Source organism: Cebus imitator, unplaced genomic scaffold (assembly GCF_001604975.1).
Source record: "Cebus imitator isolate Cc_AM_T3 unplaced genomic scaffold, Cebus_imitator-1.0 Scaffold213, whole genome shotgun sequence".
Taxonomy (NCBI): Eukaryota; Metazoa; Chordata; class Mammalia; order Primates; family Cebidae; genus Cebus; species Cebus imitator.
Genome location: NW_016107528.1, coordinates 3522356 through 3534511, shown reverse-complemented (window position 1 = coordinate 3534511; position 12156 = coordinate 3522356). Strand labels below are relative to the sequence as shown.

General features: G+C 37.3%; 1 protein-coding gene across 2 annotated transcripts in view; it reads right to left on the bottom strand.

Moving 5' to 3' along the window:
• RAB3C (RAB3C, member RAS oncogene family) overlaps positions 1-12156 on the bottom strand; it is a 130330-nt gene that overhangs the window by 94725 nt on the left and 23449 nt on the right. For both annotated transcript variants that reach the window (XM_037745774.1, XM_017548701.2), the window contains exon 2: positions 4041-4268. In XM_037745774.1, coding sequence (XP_037601702.1) covers positions 4041-4268 — 228 coding nt within the window. The remainder of the gene's footprint in view (positions 1-4040; positions 4269-12156) is intronic.

The following is a 12156-nucleotide window of genomic DNA, read 5'->3' as shown; positions in this document are numbered from 1 at the left end:
GTGGCTCAAGCCTGTAATCCCAGCACTTTGGGAAGCCAAGGTGGGTGGATCACTTGAGGTCGGCAGTTTGAGACCAACCTGGCCAACATGGTGAAACCCCATTTCTCCTAAAAATACCAAAATTAACCAGTGTGGTGGCACACACCTGTATTCCCAGCTACTTGGGAGACTGAGGCAGGAGAATCACTTGAACCTGGGAGGCAGAGGTTGCAGTGAGCTGATATTGTGCCACTGCACTCCAGCCTAGGGGACAGAATGAGACTTCTTCTCAAAAAATAAAAATAACAATGAAAATAAAAATGCTACTTGAAACCTGATCTCAAGTTTGATTTTTCTATAGCTGGAGGATTCCACTGACAACCAGGTTGAGATTTATCACAATTTTTGCCAAACAACACTTACCTTGAGAAGAAGTATAATGTCGTAGGAATCAGACTAACCCAGCTAGCAGGAAACCTGGATTTTAGGCTCTGCTCTGGTACTAACTGTAAGGTAAAGTCAAATCACTTAGCATCTCTATATCTTGGGTTCCTAACTTGGAAACAGTTCTATTTGGGGGCAGTTTAAAATGAATAAAGTGATCCAAGTTAAATCAATGTCTGAAACCTGTCTTGGTAGAGAAAATGTTATAACTATTAATCCACGATGGTTTCCATACTATGAAACCATTTTGCTTCATTTCTTTGAGATATATAATAGGCTAAGATGATGTGGATCTTAATGAATTAGATACGCATAACATAAATGCATAAAAATACTGTAAATTGGGAAGAGCAGTTCACTACTTGGTTATTAAAGTACAATGAGATGGCATCAGTGCTAAATATATTTCCAAATAAGTGATCTGTGAGAGTTGTTAAACAATCATAACTACCTGCAACTAAATATTTTCCAGCACACTTACATTACAGTGTAATACCAGGATCCCTAAAATTATCATAGGAATGCCTATACTTAAGCATACCACTGTTGCTCCTCCTTGTCTCTTCTCCTGCATGCCTCAAATTTGAACACTTTCAAAAACATTTTCAACATCCCAGATGTATCCTCAAGTTTGCCACCGTCAAAAAAAAAAAAAGAAAAAGAAAGAAACCACCACCACCAAACTCAGGGAGACTCTTAATTAGAGCAGTGTTAGAATGTGAGAATGTGATAGATCTAGCCTGGAATCCCCTTGTAGCCATTCACCGTGTGCAGCCCTGACCAAGCTATTTAACTTATCTAAATGTCCTATGTTCAGATTTCTCAGCTAAAACAGGATAGCAATAAATACAAAGTTGGGTTGTGAGAATTAGAGATAAGGCATAGATAAGGCCTAGCATATGGTATATATTCAGTAAATGCTAGCTATGCTTATTTTTATAAAATTTGTTATTTGCTTGTAGAAATACATAATTATCCAATGAGTATTAATTTCCCTTTATAACTATACTACAAGTTCGATAAGCACAAAATCTTTGTATTGTGCTTCTTTTAAATGTTTCACAACCTAATAACCCACAGTAGTATATATAATAGTATACAGTATTGTATACACTATTGTAAAACCAATTTTCACACTCCTAGAATCAGATGTGCCTTAAGAGCACATAAAGAACACATGTACCTAAAGAGAAAGAAATTGGATTATGTTTAAATTGCAACAGTATTAATGGCCATTAATCTACTATTGTGACTGACCATGGGGGGAAAAGTGAAGGATTCCCAAGTGGCTGAACCCTGACAGAAGTGTGGGTGACTGCAGAGCAGGAGAACGGAGGCCCTGGAATGAGGTCCCAGGTCTGACTGTCTATAGACTTAAAGGGTTTTTTGTTTTTTGGTTTTTTTTTAAAGAAACTGGCAGATTTTGGAAGATTAGAGACAAATCTGGAGAAAATGATATTTCAGAGACATTTTGAACTTAGGAAACGGAGAAGCGTGAGGCAGTATTAGAGTAGAAGCAGCTCAGGAATCTGAGCTTTGGTTGGCTCAGAGAAGAGCTACATTCATCCAGAAGTGAGATACAGACAGAAATGACTTATTTCAATGCCCCCAAAAAGGTGAGTGAATTAGCACTGGCCTGGGTACCAGCACTGAATGTTTTAAGGAAAGGATTTTTAAGTGCGAAAAATAATTTATATTATTTGAAATACATATGATTTACATTAAAGATATATCATTTTGTACCTCAAACAAAGAATTTCTGTCAAAGACCTACATTGAAAATTTGCTAGAAATTACAAGACTGCCTTAACACATCATGTTGATGTTTTATGTAAATGATTCTAACAACTATTTTTATTTATCTCTATGACAGAAAGAATAGGGGAAAAAGTGGAGCTATCAACCAGAGGAATGATTGTTCTTTCATATTAGCAAAAAGAACATTGTCATGGAGTTAAGGGATGTATAGTTTCCAAATTAATTTAATTTTCCATTCACCAAACCCCTGAGAATTAAGGGACCTTTCTTAAAATTTAATATGAAATGTATCATATAACAATTGGGTTGCCTACAGTTCAAAAGGAAAAGAATGAATCCGGACACAGACATGAAGCAATGGACAAAGCTTTTTCAGCCATACAGAGGAGTGTGTGACTGGTATCTACACTAATTGAGGTCAAGTTCCTGAAGAGTCACACTCCCAATAAAAATGGCTTTGGGCAATGATGGAGCAGGGAATATGCTCAACCTAAGGCCTACTTGTACAAGTTCTTATGTGAATTATAATTAGATTTGAAAGACTCCAGAGTTAGAATAAGTAAAACAGTAATGGCCTATTGAGGCTATCTAAGAAGGTACCTGTCTCTGTATATACCTACATCTTTAAATTTTACTTTAAATTTCTACTTTAATAAAACCTTTAGGATATTTAAAGGTCATTCAGTTTATATAGATTTTTAAATAAGTTTATGTTTTCTTTTTTTTAAAAGTTAAAATTATCTACTCTGGGATTGTTTCTGTTTGCTGTTTGTTGTTTGTTTTCAGCTTTCCATATTTATGAATGGAGGCTGACTGTTAGCCCTACAGATCGATCTTGGTACCAGCACCAAATGGTAGTACCTGCTGCAATGTCTCTGAAGAAGGTAGAAAACACCTCTTGGGAAATGCCTGATTACAGATCAAATCAATTTGAGGGGCAGAGGTATAAAGGAATTTTAAAAAAAGGTACCAAAACTTACTGTAGAAACATTCTGCCTATGTACATATTATGATGTCAATAAATATTTACTACATCAGTCTTTTTTCATGTAACCATTTTTTTAATTGGTTGCTTCATCTTTTATATTACCTTGGACCTGCTATCTACATATATTTTCCTCTGTTTTTTGCTCACTGGTCTCCTGAATTTAACCCACCAGTTTGGCTACCTCTGATCTTCTTCTGTAGGTAAGGAGAGGCAAACAGGTAGCCAAATGGTCTCAAAACTTCAGGGGAACTTACTATTTTGGGAAGACTGTTTTAAATAAAATAAATGAAATAAATATTTCATTTCATTTGTTTTGTTTGCATATATAAGCATGGCTCTTAGAGTTGAAAACGTTTGCACAGTATAAATAGACCATCTTTGATATTATATCTGGAGATTTATGAAGGGTCTAAACCTATACTTTTCCTATATTTGGTTGTTTATCTTCTTTAAAATGCCCAGGAAAGGCTGCTTTCTGTGACCTAAAAGGCTAGATCTACTTAGCCTATTTTATAGACTATGAAAATGTCAGAGGAATCACAGACTTTCTCAAGGTTACACAGATCATAAAGGACAGAGCCAGACTTAAAGTTCCTTCCGCCGGCAACAAGACAGAGGTTCGGAGTTTGTTTTTTTCTTCTGTAGACTCTTAAGGAGTGCCACATGACAACAAGGCATAATAATTCACCCTTCGTATCTTAAAGAGTAATCACCACTACTGTCTTTGAAACAGAACGTTCTGCAGCAAAGAGGCTGGAAATTGAGGCTTGTGGATGCCATGGGGATACAACAAGATGGAAAGTTTCTCCCTTCCACATGGATATGTTCAACACCCCAGCCTGAAGAACACTGCCAGTTCAAAGCCACTTACCCAAATCTGAAGCTTGATTCTCTTTTCATTTTTGAATACAGTTTTTACTTTGAAATCGATCCCCACTGTGCTGACGAATGCAGATGTAAAGGAGTCATCGGCATAACGGAACAGAAAAGATGTCTTCCCCACACTGCTATTGCCGATGATGAGTAATTTGAACATGTAGTCAAAGTTCTGATCAGAGGAGTCTTTCTGGCCATACCTGGCATCTTGGGCAGAGGCCATCTGTGATAAAAACAAAACAAAAACAAAAGAGGTATAGATCAGACTCTCATTTGATATGAAGTTGGCAGCGTACTCATTATTGGGTGTGCCAGAAACAGATGTCAGACACTCAGGAGGCGAATGGAGAGTGCTCCCCAGTCTTCCTCTGATACTGGTATCCATGGCAATAATTCCCTGCTGGAAGACAGAACAGCAAATCTTACAGGCCTTTCCAGCTGTGCTGGTGCATGTCACTGCTCAGCATTCAGAATCAATCAAAGACACCAAAGGGGATGTCTATAAGGGTAACATGACAAGCAAAGATATAAGAAATTGGCCAGGGCATGTGGGCTCTGAAACTTTATAATCCTACTGATGGAGACACCAAAGTGGCTGAACAGCAGGGTGTTTCTTCCCGAATTATCTGAATGATTAGAATCTCTCTTATTTCATAGGGAATCACACCCAAAGCATATCTCTACTTCATTAATTATCATACCAAATCAACATCCTAACATAAATAGCAGTGTCTTTTAAATTAAAAATCATTGTGATGGCAAATATATACAGTTAAAACAATGTGCCAGATACTATTAACTTAGTTAATCCCTCACAATAACCTAATAAGATGGGTACTTTTTATTATTATTATACTTTAAGTTCTGAGATACATGTGCAGAATGTGCAGGTTTGTTACATAGGTACACATGTGCCATGGTGGTTTGCTACACCCATCACCCCATCATCTACATTAGGTATTTCTCCTAATGCTATCCCTTCCCAATACCCCCTACCCTCTGACAGGTCCCAGTGTGTGATGTTCCCCTTTCTGTGGCCATGTGTTCTCATTGTTCAACTCCCACTTATGAGTGAGAACATGTGGCGTTTGGTTTTCTGTGCTTGAGTTAATTTTCTGAAAATGAGATGATGGTTTCCAGCTTCATTCATGTCCCTGCAAAGGACATAAAACTTATCCTTTTTTATGGCTGGACAGTATTCTATGGTGTATATGTGCCACATTTCCTTATCCAGTCTATCATTGATGGGCATTTGGGTGGGTACCAAGAATTTGCTATTGCGAATAGTCTGCAATAAACATACCTGTACAAGTGTCTTTATAGTAGAATGATTTATAATCCTTTGGGTATATAACCAGTAATGAAATTGCTGGGTCAAATGGTATTTCTGGCTCTAAATCTTTGAAGAATTACCACACTGTGTTTCAACCATTGTGAAAGACAGTGTGGTAATTCTTCAAAGATCTAGAACTAATTTACACTCCAAGATGGGCACTTTTAATATTTCCATATTAAAATGAGAAAATTGAGGCCCAGTGATATTAAATAAGTTGCTCAACTTCATACAGGTGTTAATAGTAGAGGCAGGATTCAAACAAGCAATGTGGTGCCAGGGCTCACATTCTTCACGCCTGCCCTACTTCCAAATGATGGCTAGAGAGGCTTGCACAAGTGCCCTAAAAGACCATGTAGGAAATATTCACTGTGAAATGCATCAGTGGAGAACCTGACCTGGGTTCAAAACTTAGCTCCACTACTTATCGGCTGTGTGACCCTGGCTTGTTATTTTAAATTGGTGTGCCACAGCTTTCTGCCTTACCTGAAATGAAAAAATATAATATCTAACTTGGAATTCTTGTGAAAATAATAGATGATATAGCTGTAAAGCAGATATGTAAAGCATCTAGCATAAAATAGAAAATGGTCTCTACAACCAATTACAAATGCTTTAGACGGATATTGACTTTTATTCAACTTTTTTGATGATCATCTTAACATCTATCACAAATGATATTGCATTACTTCTAAGTATCATTTAGCTCAATATAGAAAAGAGGTATTTAGAATGTTGCATCTACTGATTAGTACATTTGCTCAGCACATTTTCTGATGCTATAAATTATTTGGCAATTGTTCTGTTTAATATGGTAGCCACTAGTCACATATGGTGATTTAAACTTACATTAGTATAAAATAATATTAGAAATTCAGTACCTCAATCATACTAGCCACATTTCAATGCAAAATAGCAACATATGACTAATGGCTACTGTACTGGACAGGGCTAGTACAGAACATTGGCATAATTGCAGAAAGCTCTATTATAGAAGGCTAGGCTAGATCGCCTATTTTCCATTGCCCATAAAAGCTGATTAAAAGTTACATCTTTCTCTCTGGGGTAGGGGGAGGAAAAGGGAGAAGCTCCAAGCAATAGGAAAATGCTAGAAACAGTAACAAATGGGAGTGGATCAGACTCGATCCACTCGGCCTCATCTAGGACAACATTGGTTGCCTGAAGTCGGGGGGGGGGGCTGTGTGTGTACACATATGTTTACAGAAAACTGAGGAAAAAGGGAAATGATAAGGTACTGTATTCCTCTTCTACAAATACTTAATGCCAGCAAGATAATACAATTTTATGTATAACAAAAAGGACAAAAAAAAAATCGCGTGTATCTCATGAAAGTTAAGGGCAATAAAGATTCAAATTGCATTTAACGTTTTCTTATTAAACATAAGCTTAAGCATTTCTCTTTTTAAGTCTATACAGCCACACCAATATATTCAGAAATTGTAAAAACCTATAACAAACGCTTCCCGGAGGGCAGAGGTAGGCCTCTAAAACAGGCAGATAGCATCGCTTTCTTTTCTGGCCCACCAGCCCACATCCTAAAAAGTAAACTTTCCCCAACACACACAAGCCAAGGGCACAAGTAGGACTGCAACTCTTGACCATGAATTTGAACTATGATATCTTGCCGTGAAGATTTCTGGTGCCCCAGGAATCCAGTTAACTGTTTTGTTTGGCAGTGCTATTCCTGCGGACACTGCCCTTTCACCATTTAATACTCCTGTCCTGTATGAGCTGCTAAGTTCAAACAGGCCTAAAAATGGCCTACATTATGAAGATTCTTTTACCTTTTTTCATATGAACCAGGCTGGATTTGGGGGTCTGGTAAGAATGCTCAGCTAAGCCACAGCCAGAAAAGAGACTCTATACATTTCCTAGAGCTGCTCACTTATTTGGCCTGACGGCCTCCTCTCTGTTGTACCCCATAACCCTATGGTGATGAGGATCTGAGGATCCTCTGAGGCCTGAGGATCTCTGGGATGCCTCAGAAGAAGATGTAATTAACACTGCTGCTATCAATCTCAGGTCCCATTCCAAAATTAGGTTGGTTTCAAAACCTGATGAAACACAATTGTCCCTCGGTGTCTATAGGAGTTGGTTCCAGTACCTCCCATGGACACCAAAATCTGCAGATGCTCAACTACTTGATAAAAAATGCTGTAGTATTCACGTATAACTTATACATATTCTCCCGTATACTTTAAATTATCTATAGATTACTTATAATACCTAATGCAATGTAAATGCTATGTAAATGGTGGATATTCTGTATTGTTTAAGATACAATAACAAGAAAGAAAAGTCTGTAAAAAAAATTTCATGTTCAGTACACATGAAATTCATGGCTATGAAGGGCAAACTATATAGACATCATTAACATATAGCCTTTTGGAATATAACTGCAGACATTTAGATGAAGGCAAGCACAACTGAGACAGCAATATCTTTAATTTCAAGGGCAAATATAACTTGTTGTTTTGGTGACAAAGAAGGTAATGGGGGCAAAAGAGGGTGTCTAGAAGGGAGACAGAGCTGGTGGACGTGTGTACCCAGCAAAATTCTTCTTAGGGAGAGCCTCTAAATGATTAATTAGAAAAAGTTATTAATTTACTTACTCTTGAAGAACTGTTTATGGGTTTGCTTTTTTTTTTTTAACTATTCCCTAATTTACACACATAATAAGATTCACAAAGAGCCAAAAAGATATGCATTGGGAATGTATGTGTGTTTTTGTAAAACTTCAAAATAATGAAATAAATCCTAGCTCAGAGGATGAAGAAAGAAACAGCTCTAACCTTGCTAAGACCACAAGTGAAGCAATTTGACAGCATATGATGTTAAAGAGGCTTATAGACAGGCACTAGGTAAGCTTACTGACATCTCTAAATGCCAAAGTCATGTGAACATTCTCGAAATTTTCATGGGAAAATATAGCTGAAATCTCAACAGAGGAGCAGGCAAGGAGCACATCAAATTTCGTAATAGATTTACAAAAGTAACTCTTCAAATGGCATTAATTTCAACTTCAAATAACAAATAACCATAGAGTTGGAAAGAATCTTCAGGACAGTCCAACTTCCTACTCATCATGTCCCTTTCATGGCATCCATCATCTGAGGTTGTTGTCCTAGCTTCATCCTTCACACTGAGCAGCAAGATGTTCACTATGCTGTGAAGCAGCCTTTACAGCATAGAGAGAACGTCAGGTATCTGAAGGAACCCATCAGGCTCCATAAATTTCTCCCCTCCTGCTTGGATGATACCAACTGATTTAGCCTCTCTTATACATAGGATATATCTGAAAATAGAACATCTCCTGTTAGGTTAAAACTGACACTGCTTCAGATTTTCAAAGTCCCATGTGTGGCTCTCATACTTGGTCACAGTATTTCAGATATTTATCTACTTAGTGCAAAGTAGAATGAAACCATTATATCTTACCAACTTGACTTAACAGTAAAGTCTCCAAAAATGCTCATCACTGTTTTCACATGTAACCACAGCCTTCTTCAGAGTTTTTCACATTTGTTTTTCAAATTACATAGGAAAAAGAAATTATTTGCAGAAATTAACTTGTGCACTCACAAATCTAAACTGCACTAAGCCATTCTGTGGATCTGATGAGGAAAAACAAAAATAAGTTGTTTCGAAGTTACCATGTTTTATACAAACAGCCCCATTAAAAAGCAGGCGAAGAACATACACACACACGCATGCACGCATGCACACATACACACACACACACACACCCCTAAGAACACAGCTAACCAGGGAAGTGAAAGATCTCTACAAGGACAATTACAAAACACTGCTCAAAGAAATCAGAGATGACACAAACAAATGGAAAAACATTCCATGCTTATGGACAGGAAGAAGCAATATCATTAAAATGGCTATACTGCCCAAAGCAATTTACACATTCAATGTTATTCCTATTAAACTACCAATGACATTCCTCACAGAACTAGAAACAACTATTTTAAAATTCAAAAAGGAGTTTGAATAGCCAAGGCAATCCTAAGCAAAACAACAAAGCTAGAAGCATCATGCTACCCAACTTCAAACTATACTACAGGGCTACAATAACCAAAATAGCATGGTACTGGTCAGACACATAGACCAATGGAACAGAACAGAGAACCCAGAAATAAGATTACACACCTAAAACTATCTGATCTTCAACAAACCTGACAAAAACAAGCAATGGGGAAAGGACTCCCTATTCAATAAATGGCGCTGGGAGAACTGGCTAGCAGTATGCAGAAGACTGAAGCTGGACCCCTTCCTTACCCCATATACAAAAACTAACTCAAGATGGATTAAAGACTTAAATGTAAAACACAAAACTATAAAAATCCTGGAAGACAACCTAGGCAATATCATTCTTGACATAGGAGCAGGCAAAGATGTCATGACAAAGATGCCAAATCCAATTGCATCAAAAGCAAAAATTGATAAATAGGTTCTACTTAAATGAAAGAGCTTCTGCACAGCAAAAAAAAAAAAAAAAAAAAAAAAAAACAACAGGGTGAACAGACAACCTACAGAAAGGGAGAAATTTTTTGACAAACTATGCATCTAACAAAGGTCTAATATATAGCATCTAAAAGGAACATAAACAAATTTACAAGAGAACAACAAACAGCCCCGTTAAAAAGCAAGGAACATGAACAGACACTTTTCAAAAGTAGACATATATGTGCCCAACAAGCATATGAAAAAAAGGTCAACATCACTGATCATTAGAGTATTGCAAATCAAAACCACAATGAGATCCCAATTCACACCAGTCAGAATGGCTATTACTAAAAAATCAAAAAGTAACAGATTCTGGCAAGGTTGCAGAGAAAAAGGAATGCTTACACACTGTCGGTAGGAGTGTAAATGAGTTCAACCATTGTGGAAGACAGTGTGGCAATTCCCCAAAGACCTAAGAACAAAAATGCCATTAGACTCAGCGATCTCATCACTGGGCATATACCCAAATGACCAGACATTGATCTATTGTAAAGACACATGCACATATATGTTCATTATAGCCCTATTCACAATAGAAAGATATGGAACCAACCTAATGCCTACCAATGGTAGACTGGATAAAGAAAATGTGGTACATACACACCATGGAATCCTATGCAGCCATAAAAAAGAATGAAATTATGTATTTTGCAGGAACATAGGATGGAGCTGGAGGCCATTATTCTTAGCAACCTAACTCAGGAACAGAAAAACAAATACTGCATGTTCTCACAAGTGAGAGCTAAATTATGAGAATACATAGACACACAGAGGGGAACAAAACATGCTGGGGCCTATTGGAGAGTGAAGGGTGGGAGGAGGGAGAGGATTAGGAAAAATAACTAAGGGGTACTAGGCTTAATACCTGGATGATGAAATAATCTGTACAACAAACTCCATGACACAAATTTACCTATATACAAACCTGTGCATGTACCCCTAAATTTAAAATAAAAGTTAAATAAAGTTACTATGTTCCAACTACTACTATTGCTAATAGCCTGAGGGTGAAAGGAAGGAGGAACTAGAGTAAATTATTTTTAAAAAAGCAATTCTTTTTTGAAATTAGAAGGGTAAAAATAAGGATGGGACATATGGATTGGAAGTGCAGAAAAAAATAGTTTCTAACCTCAATCACTGTCACCTGTGAAAAAATAAAAGAAAATGGCAAATTTCAGATTAAAAAGATACTCAGCATTGTTAATATTAGAAAATGCAAATGAAGACCACAGTGATATACCACTATATACCTATTATAACAGCTACAATTAGAAAATAAAAACTAAAACCTGACAACAATTGCTGGCAAGGATGTGGAGCAGCTGGAATGCTCATAAATTGCTGCTGCGACTGTTTAAAATGGAACAGCCTGTCTGACAAACAGTTTAGCCTTTCCTCATGAAGTTAAATATGTATTTACCATATGACCTAACAATCATACTCCTAGGGATTTGCCCAAGAGAAATAAAAGCATATGTACACACACACACACACACACACACACACACACACACACAGAGAGAGAAAAACAAAAATCATTTTTCCTGACAGCTTCAATGTAAAGACTAAATTTTTAAAGCCAAGAAAGGAAATATTTAAAGTTAGGATTTCCAAACATCTGTCACCTGGACTCCAAGCTATTTCTTCTGGTGAAAGTCCTCATCTGTGCACAGGTTTGCAGGTTTCCACGTGTGTCTCTCAGAATGGATTAGAATTGTGTTGTGCTTTGCAGCCTCTGGCCCGCGATTTCTCCACGTATCTGCTGCTGTTGGGTCTTACAGGAGCCAGTCCACTGTTTACAGCTCACCACTGAGCTGAAAGGAAGGGGAAGTGGCCAAGGCACTGGAAGGTTTAAGTTCTAACCCTGGCTTCTGAAGTAAGGGGCCTCCAAAAAGGACAGATTCAGAAACTTTATTTATCTTTTTCTTTACCTTAGCAGAGAATGAGTAACTATTTAATGGAACTCACAAGAGAATGTATACAATACTATGCCAAATTATGGTAATGTTTTCAAGATGCAAAGCACTATACATTTAAAGGTATAAAGGTATTCCTCAAGCTGAATTTCTCCCTTCAGCCTTTCTCTGGACCTCCAATTCATGTGTAGCTTCTTTAGAAGATGTGGATAACTCTCAGCTTATGTACAGGAATATGGCTAAATAATAACTGCACGGGTCTTACATGTTCTATGTGCTTTACATGTATTATCACACCTAATCCCTAGAAGCTGTAACTAGTTCAA